This window comes from Pagrus major, chromosome 2 (assembly GCF_040436345.1).
Source record: "Pagrus major chromosome 2, Pma_NU_1.0".
NCBI lineage: Eukaryota > Metazoa > Chordata > Actinopteri > Spariformes > Sparidae > Pagrus > Pagrus major.
Genome location: NC_133216.1, coordinates 22964375 through 22984276, shown reverse-complemented (window position 1 = coordinate 22984276; position 19902 = coordinate 22964375). Strand labels below are relative to the sequence as shown.

The following is a 19902-nucleotide window of genomic DNA, read 5'->3' as shown; positions in this document are numbered from 1 at the left end:
TTTCAATAAAACAACAGAGTTAATGTTTCTCCACTTAGTGAATAAGTGGGTTGTTTTGCTTGGAAACAAAATATAAAATGAAAAGTGTTGAAATAGTTTAAATCAGACCTATTCAACTGGTGGCCCGTGGGTTTAACGCAGCCCTTTAATAACCTCATTCTGACCTGATCATTTTGCTACAAAGCTATTAAAACATTTCAATATAGTGTATTTCACATTGGTTAAGCAGAGGGAATTAGAACCAAAAAAATCATTCTGACAACCAACTTTATGATTAAAAAGGTGCATTGTTTTTACCTGCACTTTCATAATGAGCCTTTTCAATTGCAAAAATTAATAATAAAGCAGAGCAAAATCTAGCCCTGCTAGGACAGTAGTTGAATAGGCCTGGTTTAAATCATTGACAGACTAGTAATATTAGTATTATTTAAAAAAAAAAATCAGCTTTCTTTTATAAACGTAGAAACAAAACACACACAGCATATTTAAGGGGAATTTATTAGGCCTTCGTATGGCACAGTGTACATCAACATGTATGATACACAAGGTTATCCATGGTTTATTCATGGAGACATCCTCGGTTGAGTCACCTCAAGCTTGAGGTGTAATAAGACAACAAATACCAAGCACATATTAAATTATGTTTCAAAATGACATTTACAACATGTGGTCAGTGCGTGTGTGTGTGTGTGTGTGTGTGTGTGTGTGTGTGTGTGTGTGTGTGTGTGTGTAGTCCTTCACATCAACAGTAAAATAAAACCAATAGTACAGTAAAAACACAAGCACCACAGTTTGGTGCTGTTCTCTGTTCCTGTAACCAGAAAAATTTTAATTACCAGAAATGTATGAACATGGTTTGATGCTGGCAAAGGTTAACATGTTAAGGGTTGTGCCCAACTTATAGCATCTATATATATATGGCTCTTTATTTTATCACTCTTTCCTACTGATTTCCCAAACAGGCCATCACTGTAAAAAGAAACAAATTTTGGATGACCTGTTTAAGCAAAAGCTGAGCTACAGTCGTCACTGCCCTCTCAGAATCGTTAGTTGTCTAAGCAGACTTGCTCTGTAGCGCCCCAGTACACATGTTTTATATGAACAAGTAATGATGCAAAACAGACACCAAATGTTACAAAATTTAACATAGCTTTAACAAAACATATGCCCAATGAAAAAAGGAAATCTTTAAAAGTAACATAAAAGGGTTTTCCATTCACAGTTGGATTCTCCCAGGTTGCTGGGGTGACACAAGCTGTCTACAAGTGCAAGTATATGAGGAGGAGTTTCAAAAAGTGCTTTTTCCATAAACAAGTGACTGGCTATGTTACAGAAAATTTACAACTTTTACACAAATGATATGAAAACAACCATAAAAATTCAAAAAACAAAATGTACAAACATGATTGTAATTTTCTTGACTTGCTGAGACGCTGCAAATTGGACACCTTGCATGACAGTAATTGCAGTATTTTACATTTAGAGTGTATCTATTTCTTCAATGTAAGCGCATCCTTTCAGTACACTCAACTGGTTTTCTGTAGCAAGAAAATATATGTATTTATAATTTTTTTTTATAAAAGATAAAGTAAAAAAAGCAGCATATTTTTAAATCTAACTCAGAGCAAATATATTCAATGTGGGGACTTTGGTAAACAAAACATATTGCTTAGGCAATTTTATGTACAGCGTATGCAGGATTTTTTATTTTTCACATATACAGCAAATCTATATTGAGACAGCCTAATAGGTTATGGGAGCCATACATTTATTTACTGTGCATGGGCCACAGCACCACCATCACAGGTAGAAACTGCATAACGTACCATAAGCTGCCAGCTGGATACTTCAATTCTGTTCCAAGTGATATACATGATCTGTATTGCACACAGCCACAGGTGTCCTCTTTTCCACAGAGGATCTATGCATACTGAAGTTTCATTGTCCAACAGTATTATATTTTTTGCTGCACAAAGGTTTCAAGCTTTATGATAATCCGTGCGGTACATTCCATCACTCTCATCGCCACCTCAGATGTGTATCTGTCGTTGGGAATCTGTGGAAACGGCAGGAGGTCAGGATAGCGAGTTCTCAGGCTGTCCACACCGTATCCTTCCAGGATCTGAACGTCATTAGCAAGACCTGTTAGATGGGAGTTGTACTCCTCAACTTTTTGAGCCAGGGCAGTCGGTTTCACATCTTTGTCTGACTTTCCTCTGACTGCATAGTCGGCAGCTATCAGTGCAAGTTTTGTGGCCAGGTAGCATTTGAAGCAAACCCACTCATTGGCATTTTTATGAAGATCATTCCGAGCAGCGGAGTAGTTTGCTCTTGCTTGTCTCAGCCACCTTCGGGCTTCCACAGGGTTTCCAACTGTCTTAAAGGTGGGGGGCACAAAGAAACGGTGAGAGTGTGACGAGCCTGCATAGCTTGTATGATGTTCCCTGAACTGTTGTCTTTCTGACTTGTGATTTGTCGCTTCTTGATTCCACGATGAATAAAACCTCTGAAATGAAAACTTCTCTGACTGGAACCGGGATGATGATGTGGAGTAGGATCTCCTTGAAGCTCTGTCGTTATTTTGCTGATCAGCTAAAGTTTGTTTCTCCATCCTGTTGATCTCATTCTGTAAATGCTTAAAGACTTCTGTGGCAATGTCCAGATTCTCTGCATTTTTGTCTGGATGCCACTTGAGATACAATCGGCGGATTATCTTCTTTCTCTCTGCCTCAGAAAGCTTCCAAGCTTGTTCAACTACTAAGGTCACTTCTTTCAGAATCTCAGGCAATGCATTAAGCTTGATCTTTTTTGGAGACTGTTTTTGAGGAGGGGGTCTCAGGTTTTCCTTACCAGCAAAAAGAGGAGGGACCATCCTAAGACCGGAGGAATGACTGCTTGGGCTCGTAGGAGTTGATGGAGCACTGGCGTCTCGAACGTTGGTACTTTCATCTTGTCTTGAGAACTTGTACAAGTCAAGGGAACTGACTATTTTGTACTCACTGTAACCGATGTCAATCTGGAAGCATTTTCCGAGGAAGCTTGTGTTTTCCTCCTCTTCTCTTTCTACTTCTTGAACAATGATGGCATATGTATAGGTAGGCTGGTAAGACCCATACATGTCTCCACCTTCAGAGTCTACAAGGTAACCCACATACTCTCCTGGATAAAATACATTCATGGGATCCATCAGAAGTGTGTGATGTATCTCAGCTGGTATGGGAGTGCCAGGGAGGGGGAGCTCAAGTTTTGAGGGCTCTGTTGAGTCATACTTAACACCGAGGTTGTCCAGCTTCTCTGTGATTCTGTAGATGTCATTACAGCCCAGCATGGCAATCAGATAGGATGTGTCAGAAATCAGATTGTCTGTAGCCGACTTCAGTGTCATTGCCAGCGCTAGAAGAAAATTAATGTCTTTGCTGTCTGAATGCTGGATGTAGAGGTGAATCACAGCTGTCCCATATCTCTTGAGGAAGGCAAGTGTTTCGCTGCGGCTGTGTGGGATGGGACTACATCCTTTCACTCTTAATGTTGTCTGGAGTTTCTCAAAACAAGAAACTTTCAGTCCTTCACAAAGTGCTTTGCAGAGACGTATGGCTTTTTCCTCATTCACCATGTATGCATTGTCATTCTCATGTTTCATTATTCTGATCAGTCCTGTGATGAACTGCTCTGATGACAGCAACAGCTGAAGGCGGCCCTGAAGTGAGCAAAGAGCTCCAAACTGGCACATTTTTGGAGAATCCTCATCAAGTTGCTCTTCAAGAATGCTACTCAACAGTCTAGGCCTAAGTTTTTGTGGAAGTAGCATTATCAGCTTTGTGTGGAAGGCGTGATCTTTGCCCAAGTAGCACTGGCTCATGTCCACAAGCATCTGGACTCCAACGTTACCCTGAATTCTGCTCTTGTAGTGTGGGGCATCGTCAAACACCAAGCTACTGGACTTTGCTAATCTGCCATCATGACTTGGCAGATAAAATGTCAAATCTCTGAGACTCTCGAGATCTTTACGAATTTCTACTGGATCGTTATGCAGAGACTTGAACAATCCTGAAACAACCCTTTTCACAGTTCTCATTTCATTCGGGTCAAGCTGCTTGCCCTCTGAACTTCTGTAAATTCGCCACAGCACTTCAACATACTGTTTGATTGACACGACGTCCTCTGTGCCAAGAAGTTTGAACAGCTGATGAAAGGTACCGAGTTCTAGAGGTAACTTGTACAAGTAGGGTTTAAAGTCAGATTCATTGTCCAAATTGATGACAACCTCTTCAGATTTCAGCAATTTCCAGCCATCTTCAACCATGACAAAAGCCACCCCACGGAGCTGGTAACGGAAATCTCTTTTATCTGCATTGAGGAACTCGTAGGTGGACCTTAAAACTTTGTTCCTGGTTTTCACCATTTCATCGTCTGGATTGGATATGTTGCAGATGTTCTTGCAGTTGCTAATGACTTTCTCCAACAGTGGGTCCAAGTTGACACCTAACATGTTGAGCACTTGGTCAAGCTGTTCCTGTCCAGTGAGAGTGATTCCCTCCTGGTCCTTAATGCTTGATGGTGTAGCTTTCTCAGGCAGAATTGGGCAAGATGTCCAAAGCAAGTGAATGATATCTGTTTGCTTGAATTTTGGATTTACCTGAGAGCCACTAAAGCGAATCAGAGGAAGTGTACCACTCATCTCTTGGTACTGCGAATGAAGCTTGATGAGCTCTTTGGGGGCTCTCTCAGGACACAGGAATGGTATCATCGAGAGCTCTTTGAGAAAAGTACCTTGGAACAGGTCCATCCTCTCTGTGAAAATGTGGTTCAAGAGAATATCGACAATGGTTTGCACTTTTTCTTTGGTCCAGTTCTCTGTTTGGGATTTGATGCTGACCTCTTTTGCAAACTGCAGAACTTGCTGCTGTGACACTTCATGCTTGAGACCAATATTTCTGAGAAAGGTAATCCATGAGGTGAGCAACAATGTCCCATTCTTGGGTTTTGACACTTGCTCAACTTTCTTAAAAAAGTCACTTGGTATGAATGACTTTGCAGGTAGCATAACTTCAAACACCTTCACGGTCTCATCATAGAAAAACTTGGTTGGCCTGAGTCTGTTTGAGTAGTCATAGATGAACAGCAGTCCCTCCAATTTCTCATAGAGCTGATCCTTAATCTCACATGATTCCTCCATTGACAAAAGTCTCTCCTTCAAGTAGACAATGTGTTCAACTTTGGCATCATAGGTAAAACTCTCAAACTTTGGCAGGAGATGCTGAAGGTAGATTTCCAAGTCATCAATTGGCATGCAGCCAAGGAAGGTGTACAGTTCTTTCAGCTGCGGACTGTCAGCAAGAAAGGAAGAGGAGGCTGTGTGAGCCCATTTGTCGATGTCTGCAGTTGGAATGCTCTTTGCAAGGACGTAGTTTGCCCCATAGTTTGCAATGCTGATGTATCTCCCACTTACTGATTTAAAGCATGGGAGGAGTTTTAGACTCTGTTCATCCTGTTGTGTGAGGTTTGCTAGGTTGCAGTTGAAATACAACAGAAGAGCCTCAAAGTCCTTGTCAGTCAGGTTTGCTGCTTTGAAAGCAGATGTCTGAATCATGTACTCTACAGCTTTCAGAACACTTGATGGATTTTCAATGTTTGCTGTGTGTTGTGCCAAAAAAGGCATGATGGGATTCTCTTTGACACAGATTTTGTTCACTGCAAGCTGAATGCATCCTGCTTTCATTAGGGTGTGAAAGACTTTGTCATTTTGGCCTTGTGGAAAGATGGCTATGTTCATCAAACTCAGAGGTAAAAGCACGTCATGCTCAGGGACAACTATCTTTTCTCTTGCCATGAATTTGATTCCAGGTAGCAAAGCCCAGTCTTTCAGAATGTCAATCACTGTGTCGAAACTGGGTTTGATGTCCACCTGATCCTCCTTAACAGCAATGTTCTCACTGATGAAGTTCCACACATTCTTCAGCCAAGATTCGCTTGCAAAGGTGTCTCTCCACTTTACAGCTATCCTTGTTCGATACTCTCTTGGAAGAACAGACCCCAGTAGGTCAGCAAAGCAGCTGATGTCAAAGATCTTTGCAGCTCCTTCCTTCAAAAGGATGTTGCTGTACCTCATGTACAATGTATTCATGAACATTTCTTTCCTTGATGAGATTAGCTCATGGTGTGGTGTCAGGAACTTTGGTCTCTTGGGATCAAACACCTGCAGCATATTGTCCATGGTTATCAACAGAGGCAAACCCTCAATTTTGACTTCATTCACTTCTACATCTTTGAAGCAGTAGTCAACTAGAAGCTTCAAGTTATGAATTAGCTTGTAGTTTGACTGTTGGAGTCGGCAAGGGAGTTTTCCAACATGGCAAGATGTGTCTGGTGATGAGAAAGTGTGAATAAAGTTGCGGACATCCTCTGGTGTCACATAACAGACTGGTATCCCTGCATCTTCCAAACAGAGGTAAAGATTTGCTGTCTCATCGCAGCTGTGAACCAGGTTGAAACCAATATCCAGAAGCAAGGTTTTCAGCCTGTAGACGTTTTCAGCCACAGACTTCCTTGAGGTGATGTTGTACTCTGTGTTTTTCAAGTGCTGAAGCTCATCTTGTAGGAGGTTATCAAAAAAGGCTCTGCCTTTGTTTGCAGTGGATGTATTCACCCAGGAAATGTAAATGACAGAGTGCACGTCAGAGTTTTCTATGTGCACTGCTCTGACTACAGGAAGCAGGCGCTTCAGGTCAGCATTGATCGAGTTGTACACTGCTTTAACCAAGCAGTACCAATCTGGCTGTATATCAAGTCTGTTGACTGGAAAGAAGAACAGATATTTCCGCAGTGTGTCTTTAACAACATGAAGTGGTGTTCCTTGCAGGACTGTCATGGTTGGATCAGGACCTGGGAAGTATCTACGCTTAAGCTGAATCAGCAGTTCCACACAGGCGGGGGCGATCAGTGATGTCATCAAATTGTTATTCCAGTCACTCCTTACACCCACTCCATTGTCATCTCTCCATAGGTTCCTTCTGGCGGAGTCTAGGGCAAAGTGCCCATTGACGTGAAAAGGCAAGCCAGTCTCCAGTGAAAGGGGCAAAAAGCAGAAGGCTCTGTGAGGCTTTTTGTAGTTGTGGCTTACACATGCAGCTACCCCTCCTCGTGGAAATAGAGTTATGTCTTCATTTTTGTGAGCTGAGACCACACCTTTTGAGACATTTTCAATGTTAGGGAAGCCCGATCGGTTGCAGATCATCCATGTGGTTAAATTTCCATCAGTGTCCTCTATGTCCATTGAGTAGGTTATCTGTTGGACTGGGATAGCAGCGAGCTGCTTCTTTTTGGTCACACTATCAATTACTGAGGCATGAAACTGTTTGCGTTTTAGCCGATCACCATCTGTTATTTTTGCTTTCACAGAGTAGAGCACTTTCAGGTCTCCAGATGCCTGATTGATTTCACAGATTGATATTTTCTCCATGTGGTTGAGGAACATCAGAAGCTCTGCACCGTCTGTCTTTAGCTTATCCAGAAGATTTTGCACCATTCTGTCTGATGCTGGGACAGAACTGATCTCTGATGTCCTTGCCATCGTTGTAGAGCGGATGGGGAATCTGAACATCGTGCTGCGTTCTAGCTTAAAATGAGCTCCCAGGTACAGATTTAGAACATCTGAAAACTGAGACCTGAAGTCAGAGTCCAAATCTCTAAACATTCTTCCAGGACTCACAGATGTAGCCCCAGGTGCATATTGTGCATGTGGATCAAATATGCACAGAATGTCATTGTTTGAGATGAAGGATGGGCAGTCAGTGATGTGATAGACAGAGTTGAATCCTATGCCATACTGACCAGTCTTGCCTGGATTGGCCTCTTTCGTTCCTCTTCCGAGGTTCTGTATACCTCTGACATCATCCTCTGTGAAAGGCTGGTTGTTAAATACACAAAGGGCAGGGCCTTGCATTGGGATCCATTTATCATCAAATATTCTGTCTGTGGGGTGTGTCCTTGCATCAAAAACAAAGTAAATTTCAGTGGCTTTGGCGTCATCTGCATTTTGAAGCAGCTCTTTAAGCATTTCTTTTTCTGATGGATAAGCATTTAGAATGCTTTTAATTCTGCTTGTGAGTTTTTCTTTCTGTCCAAACTCACTCCCAAGTGAAGAGAAGCAGACATTAGAGGCATACCTCTCCAAGGCTTTGTGACGTTTTGGGACAGCTCCTAATTTCACAGCAACCTCTCTTGGAATATCCCCGTGACAGTATTTCACAGAAGAATCTCTGACTTTGATCCAAGGGCAGTCATTGTAGCACAGTGATTTTGACGGCTGCAATGTCAGATTGGAGTCAGGTAAAAGAATCCCACCATAATTTGCTTGGCAGTATTCTTGGTTCTTGTCTCGTATCAAGCTCCATATTCCTTCACTAATGATTCTGCGACACAGCTGAAAGTTCTCCTCGGTGAGTGTCCTTCGCCCACATTCTTGCTTCACAGTTTCAAGTACTGCTGAGAAATCATCTACTGTGAAGCTGGGCTGTACCCCAACATTTTCAAAGAGCTCACGACAGCTGTTCCTGTATTTGTTCGGGAGCTGATAAAGATGTGGAGCTGCATCAAAATTCAGGTGGAATGCAACTTTGGAGGGATTGACATATGTGTTTTCCACCAGCATGGAATTGAATGCTTTCAGTTCTTCCGTTATTTCCTCTTTTGCATTCTCATCCTGGAGCATTTCCTCATGAAGAAACTTGTAACAGGCATTTGTTATGTTTTCCTGATACAGTGTAACACCGTCAAATGACTGAGACAGTTTCTTGAGTTGACTGATGACCAGTCCGACTGTAGGCTTCCTTATTAGACCAAGACAGTCTTTCACAGCCAATGACATTGCACCACAACCTTTGAAAGATGGAGAATTCTCATTCAGGATTGGCTTCATCAGACACACTGTGTCCTGATGTTCAGTTGTGAAGAGTTCTCTAGCAGAGAACAATGTTGTTGGGGAAAAGTTGTTTCCCTGCCATGGCAGTGAAAAGCCGGCAGGTCTTGTCAGGAATGGAAGGAACTTGATGTCCTTTAGCTGTTCTAAGAGCTCAGCTGTTCCCGGATCTCTCATCTTCAGTTTCTCATCGATGAGACTGAGTAGAATACTGCTACGAAAGCATGCAGCTGTGTGATCATTTTCATTAAGAGCAATAACAGATTGAGCACGTTCAATCAGGTCTTCCCACGACAGATCATCTTTGACCATGCCTAACTGCACCAGCTTCACTAAACACACAGGGTTTAGGTAGTCTTTAGAAGTCCCTTCAGGGAATCTTCCATCATCAGTGTTGTAGAGTTTAGCAACTCTTCCCTCTGGGTGAATGAGTCTGGAAGGTAAAACCAGTTCCTTATTCGGGCCAGAGCATGGGATACAAGGAGTAACCCTCAGGATTGATGCAAAATCTTCGAGTTTTTCATTCAAGACATAATGCATCAGAGGATCTCGAAGCTCTTTGTCGATTTCCTGGATGTGAGGGAAAAAGACATCTGAAAAGAACTGCTTCTCCGTCAGGGTGTTTTCCATCAACTTCCCTTTACATCCAGCATCATCAAATCCCTCCTTCACCCAGTCAGGAAGCTCAACAGCACAGAGGTCTTGTGAGCCACTCTTCTTGAGGTATTTCAAGAAAATCTGAAAAGCAGCAGGACCTATGTCTGGCCTGCAGAGTAAGGCATCATCAAGGAATCTGACGTACTTGATTGACACCCAGGTTTTGCCGTCTGAGAAAACCTTTGCATGGTCACTGTCACCTCCTTTGGCTATTTCTTGGTAGACACCCTGGCTGACCAGTGTGAAGTCATCATGCACCTGACTTGGATCAGGCCACGCAGCATAATAGCTGTAGTCAAGCAGTTCTCCACTTTCAGCCATTGAACGTAGCATTGTTAGTGCTGCTAAATAGGCCTGGACAATGACATGTCTCATGAAAACAGAATTCCACTGTCCTTTGGTGTCAGTCTTCCAGATCTCTTTGCGGTTGGATGTCACAGCAAAGCAGCCATTAATATGGACTGGTAGGCCTGTCTTGATTCTGAGAGGTAAGTAGCAAAACACCTCTCCGATTGGTGTGGCACTCGTCTTCACTGTCCATTTGCGATTCTCTTCCTCTGAGAGTAAAACAGCCACTCCTCCACAGGGCACTAGTCCAAGTCTTTTTCCGCTGTCACTGAGGGAAAACTTGAGTGCCTCAGTTACATCCATGCATGAGCAAATGAGCCAGTTGGTGACCTCGACTGCCTTTTGGGGCATTTCATCTGTCATTCTCCTTGTCTGAACACCTTTAGCAGCCATTTCAAAATACTGGTTAGGATCTTCCTCTGAACCTCTGAACAGTGGCGAGTGGAGATCGACAATGCGTTTGAACACGTTATGGAACTCCTCCACCATAACGCGAATGATGCAGCCAGACTTGGGGACATCGGCAGGTACTCTGTTGGTGCTTGCTACTTTCTTCATAACCTTTGCTGCAGATTTTAAGATACTCAGAGGTCCATATGAGGCTTTGGATGACCACACACTTTTGTTGATGCTGACAACATCTTGTGCTCCAGCTGGATTTGGTTCCTCATATTTCAGGTATTTTAAGACCATACTTCCAACATGCTGAGTGAACAGAATGAACCGGTGGCCACATATGCTGAACTCATCAACCAGGGAATAGATGTCTGTGGTGTTGTAGTACAGACTACTGATTTCACTTACTGAGGCTTCCTGCTCTGTTCTGAATGGGAGTCTGAACAGCGTGCCGTTGTATTTGTATGGGGAGTCTTGAGCCAGAGGAAGCTGGCAGTTGAAGACACTAATGAAAGGTTTGAACTGGTTGGGGAATTTTCGCAGCCTTTTCTGTTGTTTGCTCCAGTTGATTTTGATCCCTGGATTAGAGCTGTCTCTGATGTGCTTGCTGATGTGATTGATGTTTGGATCAAACATGATCATGAACTCTCTGCTCATTATGATGGGGATATCAGTGATGTGATAAACTGAGTTGAAGCCCAAGCCAAATTTTCCAACTTTGTCTGCTTCACATCTTTTTACTGATCCACCCAACCTTGTGATGTTCAGAAAGTCTGTGTCTGAGAATACAGAGTTGTTGAAAGACCACAAGGAGGGCCCGTGACAAACAATCATGCCAGGGTCAAGGAGATTCTCTCGAATGTCCGTGTTTTTCCTCATGTCAATGAGGAAACTGCACTCTGTTGCACTTGCATCATCCGCATTCTGGAGGAGCTCTTTAAAAATGTCGGCTACCGATGGATATTCCTCCAAGATGTTCTTTATTCTCACTGTTAAAGGTTCTCGTTGGCCTGATTGTTCGAAGCCAAGGTTCTCTGGGTTTATCAGCCTTGTACTCAAACAAGGCACCTTCAGCCACTCAGCGGTTTTCATGGGGATGTCATCATGGACTAATATAATGGGCTCTGATGCGTCTTCAAGCAAGTCATTCAAATCGTCGACCTTGATGTCACAGTAGGTGCATTCATGAATGGGCTTCATCGCTAATTTGCTGGGGTCCTTGTAACAAAGAATTGGCACATGCATGTTAGTATCTACAGGTATCTGACTGTTGTACAGCCATCTGAGGATGTTGATCAAAAGTAGGATGTCATGTTTGCTTTTCTCCTTGGTAATCTCTCCTTCACATCTTTGTTGGATGGTGCTGATGACTTCAAACACATGGCTTGGGAGAACCTCTTCAACCGAACCACAAAACTTGAAAAGTTTGTGAAACTTTCTAATTGTCTTTGGGAGGGAGTAGAGGTAAGGCTGCAAGTCGAGATCAGGGAGGGGCTTTAGGACTGTCTGGCCAGGTGATGAGAATGTCTTCCCCGTCCACACCCAATCAAATGGCAGTGATTTCATTGCTTCTCTAGCATCCTCAAGATGAGCCTGCATGAAACCGTAAATCTCAAACAAGATCTGCTGGAACTGATACCAATCCTCTGTTGTGAATGCTTGAGATTTGTGCCAGTCGTTCACTGCTTTCAGGTGCTGTAACACTTGATCCACCTGTGGCTCTACAGTTAGTTTCAGTGCCTTCTTCATACCTGCAGATGTGTGTTCAACTAGTGCTACTGCAGATCCCACAAGCACTGCATGGGATATGTCACACATTTCAGACAAAGAGCAGATGTTGAGTGTATCGCCAACCCATGCAAGGGATTTTGGGTAAGTGAGAGGTCTTTCTTTGCAGACAGGAACCCATTTCAGTTTTAGCAATGATGTCTGAGCATCAGCTGATTTTACCAGCTTGGTTTGTTTGTTAAGTATTTGCAGGAGTGTTTTCGCCTTTTTGATTATGAATTCCCACTCCGGTTCCTTGCTGCTTTGTAACTCCTCTATCTTCTTTGCCACTTTGAGTGCATCTTTTTCACTTAGCTGTACTTCATTTCTTAGCCCCAGTTGTCTGAGTGAATGAAGAATATCAGGGGAAGACGTGAATGTACTTGTGGGAAACCTGGTTTTCTCCTCCATGTAGAAGAGATTCTGTAGAATCTCCAGCTCAGGATCAAAAAGATCAGAGGCTTTGACTGACTTTCCAGAAGGCATCTGAATAAACTTAAGAGCAGAAAGCCATCCAATCACTGCTGAGTTTTCATTTTTTAGAAATGCCAGATGTTTAAGTGCCCAAAGCATGATTTGGGTTATCTCATCTGTTGTGTAGAACCCCTTCTCAATGTCCTGAATAATCATCTTCAAACATTCTGTCGTCTTCACTTGTTCTACATTCAGCATCTTGATCAGGCGGATTGATTCCTCGTCAGAGCAGCCCACAAGATTTACGGATAATTTCACATCTGGTGGATACTTGGCTCTATGATGTAAAGCTCTAGCTCCTCTCAGTGATGTAAATGCTGAGGTACCTTCAGAGCATGCCCCCACTCTCTCAAAGATGGAAAGCTCAAGCAGGGTATGCTTTTCTCTCTCTGTAATGTCAGACAGTCCTGCAAGAAAGTTTCTGAGTGCAATCTTCTCTTTGACTGAGAAAGAAGAGACTTGGGTGGACAGTCTTTGTGTTGACAACCTATCCATAATTTGCAGAAGCAATCCAGGAGAGGAAGGATGGATGTAATTCTTTAGCAGAGGATGCTGCAAAGATGAATCCATCTTTTTCATCACAACTCCTCCAAGCTTTTCCATGATGTCAAGAAGATTTTCAGAAAGCGGTGCCTCTTCCTCATCCACAAGAATAATGGGAGATGGAGTTTTGAGACGCAGAAGCTTAACTACGTCCATGCTTTCCTCAAGTGGCACAAGTGGGATCAAAGGCATGTCATCAAAGGTACTTAGGTCATCAGCAAATTTTATGTAGAGATGCTTCCAAATCATTTTCAGCCAGGAAACTGAAGGATGCTTCAACTCTCTGTTTCCAGGTTCCCACTGGACAATGAAGTCTCTAGTTGGCCAGGCTGCTGATAGGATGTCCTTGATGAGTCGAGCTGATCGTTCAGGGTTCAGTACTTGTAGTTGGGTGCAGGCTCTTCCTGTTCAAATAACAAGGGGAAATTTAATTAGTCTCAGTCATTATGATAGTAGTTGCTAAATGTTAACTGTCAAAGCTGAAAAAGTTAGCTGTGTTGTTTTTTATTAAAAGCTAGTATTATTGCTGTTTTACAGTGCAGCAGTCTGAAGGTGAAACTTTTTTTTCTCACAATGCGACATAATTTTGCTCCACTCATTGAGGAACAAATGTCATGTAAATTCAGGGGCAAAGCAGATGATTGAGAGCTCCCTTTTTTAGTTTAAGTTCAACATTAAACCTTCCTACAAATGAAAAACTCACTTGCCTTCAAATTGCTACCATGGAAAAACATTGCAGCTGTTTTGATAATAACTATCAAAATTGTCTAAACAATCCACCAGAATCAGTTTCTAAATAAATTAGGGGGTAGCACTCCACAAAAAGATACACTTTTAAATTAATACTGTTAAAAAAAACAACAAAATACGAATAATTAGTATGCATACTCATCATTTCAGACTTACAGAAATATTGCAGCACATGCACAAACCATGTTCTGTACACACAAGCACACAGTTTGACAGTCTTCAACCCCTTATAATAATTTAGTCATTATCATTCAGTGTAGGGAAAATAGTTTTGAAAAAGACTAGTAACTACGAAAAAACTGCAAGTTATTAAGTGCACCATGAAACACTGCAGTAAACCTGTATAAAATAAGTTGTAATTATTAAGAGTGAACGCGTGTCACTTACAGGACAGAAACTAAATATTTCTGTGAAAGTTTTCTGACTGCAGTTATCATGGTGCTCATACACAGGTACAGCCATGCATTAGTTTAGGTTAATAGTAAAAAGGCCCAATACTTAAAGGTCCAGTGTGTAGGATTTAGGGGGATTTAGGGACAGAAAAGGAATATAATATTTATAATGATGTTTTCATTTGTGTATAATCACCTGAAAATAAGAATCGCTATGTTTTTGTTATCTTTGAATAGGCATTTTGTGTCTACAGAGGGAGTGATCCTCTTCCACAGAGTCCACCATGTTTGTTTCTACAGTAGCCATGAACGGACAAACTAATTACTGGCTCCAGAGAGGGCCTTTCACACTTTTTGCATTTTCAGCAGCGATCATAAGGCAGGGAGAGATGAGGGTTGTTCAGTTGGTTGCAATGTGCAATCACACCGCTAGATGCCACTCAATCCTACATAATGGACCTATAACACACTCAGAAATACCTACCTGAGCAGCCCCAAAGATATTGTTGAACTGTAATTCAAGTGACACATTTTTAGAGTGAATTTTACTCTGTTTCTCTTTCTTCATTAGTTTTAAAACATCTTAAAAATAACCTTTTAAGATCTCTTCACATTTTGAAACTTTGACTTCATTGACTCTCAAAACACAGGTCTAACTATGACGGCTTCGTTCCACTCAAGTTGCAGTTTCAGCATCAGCATATAATGATGAATTGTTTCAGCCTTTCTCAACCTAATGCACAGTTTGGAAAAACAACTGTTGTTGAGAGTGAATAACAGAGTGAGACAGGGGTGGAGAGGGGGAGGTCGGGTGATCTCAGAGGATCTGAGTAACTCCTAAGTGGTACTCTAAGATCATCCACAGGGATGAAGTACGTGTGGGCAGCAAAGTCACATTGTTGCCGTTTTGTCACATTTCAATATGCTCTTATTTCATTTTGGGTTTAGAGGACAAATCTGTTACTCAGCCTATTTCTTCTGCCTGGCTCACTGCCTTCTTGTCATAGTCATGGTTGAGTATGGCAGTGAGTGCACTCAGGATCTGATCTCCTGGATCGAGCGGAATGTGTGGCACAAAAACAACTCTTCCATGAATCAGCATGCTCACTCTCACTTTCCCTTTCTGTCCTGCTAAATTATCTATCAGCAGCAGCACCACCAGATTTAATGCCCTGCTGGCACTGCAGGAGACTAAGGTGACCCAGCATTACAACAACATGGCTGAACTCACATAACCCACATAGTCATCACAGGGACAGTGAGGATTTTTCCGTTTCAGTTTGAGATTGTACAGCTTTACTATCAGATATTGTATAACATATGTTCTAATATAGAAGTCTCCTTGTGACCATTGATTTTAACACACACATCTCTGTGTGAGGAGGAGATTACCTATATCAAATATGCTACATTACCTCTGCTTTTGGCTGCTTTCTTCAAACTGTCCATTACTGAAGGTTTAATGCTCTCCAATATGAAGCGACCCTCCAGTCCTGGATACAAAGACCTTAGAACAAAGCAAGAAAAAAAAAAGGGTGAGACATTTTTACAAATTCAATTCTGTGTTTTTTAATGCTGAATGATTTCTGTATGCAAAAGCTTGTTGCTGTCATTGATTTTGTCATGTGACACCAAATAAACCAGTAAACAGCGCAACATAGCTGAGAAAAAAACACAAACACATTCTTCTAAATGCTGAAACGATACACTGAGGGCCAAATTATTATGCCAGCTAGATTAGTGCAATGCCTGTCGCTCAATTTGTGTTTTCCATTTGCATGTAATTAATGCCTGATTTTCAAAGCAAAAGCAAAGCCAGAAGTTAATCACACAATCAGCCACCACCTGTTCAAAAATACAAAATATTTTAGTAAACAACTGCTCTGCCACTGAAAAAAAAAAAGCATTTTGTATTTTTTCTGCCACTCAGTGTAGTGTAAACATACTATTTCACTTCATCTCTACCTGGGGTATTCCTCAGATGGAATGTAAATGGCATCCTTTTCAGTGACAGAAGATGAAAACGTTGTAAATGTCTCATCTTGCAGTGGCAGGATCTCCAGTCCAATCAGGTCGCTGTAATTGGCATCACTGAGTGCAAACTCCAGCAGCAGCAGCTTCTCTTCAGAGGGACCTTTGTGTTTGTACTTCCTGATCACCTGCCGCAACAAAGGTGGGGTCACCTTCTTCACTTCAGCGGACTCAGTTGGGTAGGCAGCCAAGACAAAGTCCACGGCAACAGGCACCTTTGCCACCTGCATTCCTGAGCTTTGGAGGTAGTTGATCACGGTCTCTGAAATGTTATCCTCTGTGTCCAGCTCTGAGAACACGGCCTCGTCCACCTGGATCCAGCTCTCACTGAGGGAATAGATTACTTGCTGCTGCAGCAAGTCATGAAACAGCGGCTGGAGGATGGGTTTCCAGCGGGACTTGACCTGCTTAGGGTCTGGCCAGGCCACGTAGGTCCCAGAAGGGGACAATGGAAAGTCTTGGTCCTTTTTTGTCTGCACCCTTTTGATAGCATCAGTGATGAGCGTGAAGTAAGCCCTTGGGATGACAGTAATTATAAGAAGCTCATTCCACAAGGCAGCTGGATCTCTCCACTGGTCCACTTCACGCCACTTGATACTCCTGCGATTGTCTGTGAGGCCAAAGAAGCCACTAACATGAACTGGAAGCCCTGTCTCACTCTCCTCCCCAGGGGGAAGGGGAAGGAAGCAAAAGGCTCGCCCTGAGAAACCAGATGTGGCACCTTTGTCTTCTTTGTTAATCAGAGTAAGAGGAAGAGCAATGCCAATGGTAGGCATGAACTTCAAATCATCTGCCAGAGAGTCCAACTCAGGACACATGCCTCTTCCCCCGACTCCATTACAAACCAGCCACGTCATCCTCTGAGTCTCTTTAGCTGTTTCATCCTGAGTCTCTATGTTGACCTGGTAAGTGACGCATGTGATAGTGGAGCTGGGAACACCATTGCTGTAGCTGTCAATAGCCTGACCCAGTGTGTTCAGTGCATTTGGTCTTTCTAACTTGTCATCAGTATTCTCTGTTGCTGTCACCTGAAACAACATGCGTTCTGTACCGTCAGACTCACGCACATGCAAGGAGATCTTCTGAACACTCTTGAGGAAGAGGAGCACTGTGTCTGCATCAGCTTTGAAAGACTCAAAGAGCTCCAAGACCTTTTCTTTGTTGTAGATGTTGCCACTGAGCTGGGAGGGTTTCAGCCGGAGTGGGAAACGGAACAATGTTCCAGGAAAGCTGCCATCCTTGATGGTTTTCTCCGTGCTCCCAAACATCCCAATGTAGGGAGCGAACTGGTCAGCCAGTTCTGTGATCTCCTTAATGTCTGTCTTCAAGTTCCAACACTGTCCCGACTCATTCACTCCAAACAGGGTCTGATGAGGGTCCAGCATCGCAATCTGGTCTCCACTGAATATACTGGGAACATCTAGGGGATAAGAACACAAAAACCATCATTTAGAGTAGTATTATAGTAGTATTGACAAATTACATTTCAGCAGACCTTGGTTGCATGCCATTACTTATTGACTACTGTCTGATGATGACTTATGTTTTTATTGGCTTTTTTAAAATTTATCTGCCTTCAAATGTAGTAAAAAAATAAATAAAAATGAGAGAATCCAGTCCTAAAAGTAATCTCTTAACTCCAACTTCATTCTTGCGTCTCAAGTTGCTAATTGGACTGTAAACAATGACCTGTGTATGGACGAGGAAGGCTGCCTGGAAACTTTTGCAATGCTTGCGGAAGATTTTCCGAGCTTAATTTTTCTGATTTGATTCCGATGTGCACATCTAATTAGTTACTTACAATGCAATTTAATACAAATGTTGCCGCCTGCTACAGCAAAATTGGTCAGACAAACAATCAGAGTTATACAGAAAACATTCTGGCAGGAAAATACACAGAATAATTGTAGTTTTGAAAGACTGATTCCACTGGAGGAAATAGGTTGTAATCTGAGTAAGCATTTCATAACTGATGTTGTTATTAGCAATTTCAGACAGTCCTCACCTGTAACATGGTACACAGAATTGAAGCCAATCCCAAATCGTCCAACTTTCAGAGGGTCTTCTCTCTTCCTGCTCCTCGCAATTTCCTGAATCCCGTTCCAGTCTTCCACAGTGAACACAGCATCATTGTAGACGTACAGTGCTGTACCTGCAATACAGAAAGTTAAAGTTCAGGCAGTCTTAAAATACAAATACAGAGAAATAATATATTATTTCAGTAACAAAGGTGTATGTCTTTTCCCTGTTCACAGGGAGGTCAGAGCAGAGGATCAGCTACTTACGGTACTTAAGCAGGCGAGATTCTTGCAATCACAAGCACTTTAACTTATGCCCTCCTATTAAAAAAGAGTATCACTGAACACTGGGCTATCCTCGGGTGCTTAGTTGTTTACTGTAACCATTCACCTTGATGCTGAGCCATGTCAGGTGACCACAGTGACTCCACTCCATACTCTGTTTCATCGTACATGAACTTGACTTCTGTGGCTCCAGCATCCTCCGCATTTTGAATCAACTCCTGCAAAATAAAGCACAACAAATCATGTTTTAAGAAAAGTAATGTGCACAATGACAAGAGCTTTTTCAGTAGATGCTTTTATCCAAAAAAGAGTCACCACATTATTAGAGTGGATGGCCCAACTGGGACTTCAGCCCTTCAGTCTGGCAATGTTGCTACCATGTACGGTAATAAAGCTGATGCCAGCAAGTAATGCCAAAATAAAACTATGCCCTTTGTTTTTGTGCAAGCTTGACATATCTTCTCACTCCAAATCCCATGACATCCCAATCACTGGCTGAAGCCTTTGCCTGGGAGAAATCTCGACCATACCAGCCTGTTAACACAACAACTAAAATAGAGGTAATTGTACTAAAAATAAAAACTTTTACATTTTTTCCTGCTTGAGGGAATTTTATCAGGCCAACATCCACCAAACAATGATGCTAAATGCATTTAGTGACTGTGGAAAATGTGAAAATACAGCGTTGCCTGTCATGATGACTTATTTTGTTGGACGACATATCGTCCCAGAAATAATTGCGATAAAACAATATTACTTTAATTTTAAGACCACTCTATGCTGCTGATATTATGATAATATAGTAGCATAATAATGCAAGTACTCCCTTTTAAAGAGCAATGAACTTTCAAATGTAAAATTTTCAGACATGAACATTAATTTTCTAAATATTCTGAAAAAATAAAACAAACAAACTAAACAAAAAAAGCATGTAAACACAACAGGCAATATCAAGGTCAGCAGAAATGATCGAGGGCATGTACCTATAACAATAAGTCTAACGAGTATTATAATAATTATTATAACAGGCCCACTGACACTTACTTTCAGGATCTGTCCACCTTCAGGGTACCTCCTCAGAATGTCTTTCAGAAATTCGACCAGCGGTGGTGTAGTCTGTCCAAACCTCCCTGTAAGAGCCAAGCTGAGTTAGTCTCAGTGTTGTAAGACTTGGTTATTATTGCAGAGATGTAGAGGTTTGAATCCTACCTCCCCCTTTAAGGCCTCGTCCCTCCAGTGTGACAGATACCTCTGGGCATCCGGCAGGCACCAAGGTCCCTATCTGCAGACTGTCATCCAGCTGGGAGGGGTTGATATGGAGACA

The 19902-nt window shown here is 42.2% G+C and overlaps 1 protein-coding gene across 2 annotated transcripts; it reads right to left on the bottom strand.

Annotated features, from left to right (window-relative positions):
• Positions 1–1677: 1677 nt before the first annotated feature.
• On the bottom strand, positions 1678–18715 carry sacs (sacsin molecular chaperone). 2 transcript variants are annotated; one of them, XM_073488667.1, is made up of 6 exons: positions 18685–18715; positions 18281–18427; positions 16210–17695; positions 15660–15751; positions 14729–14755; positions 1678–13506 (listed from the first exon to the last, which is right to left on the bottom strand). In XM_073488667.1, exons 1-6 carry the CDS (start codon positions 18698–18700, stop codon positions 1955–1957), a joined length of 13320 nt encoding a protein of 4439 aa, XP_073344768.1. In that variant the 5' UTR covers positions 18701–18715; the 3' UTR covers positions 1678–1954. The 2 variants fall into 2 exon arrangements, with proteins under 2 accessions (XP_073344768.1, XP_073344775.1); XM_073488674.1 differs by lacking the exon at positions 14729–14755.
• Positions 18716–19902: the final 1187 nt, after the last annotated feature.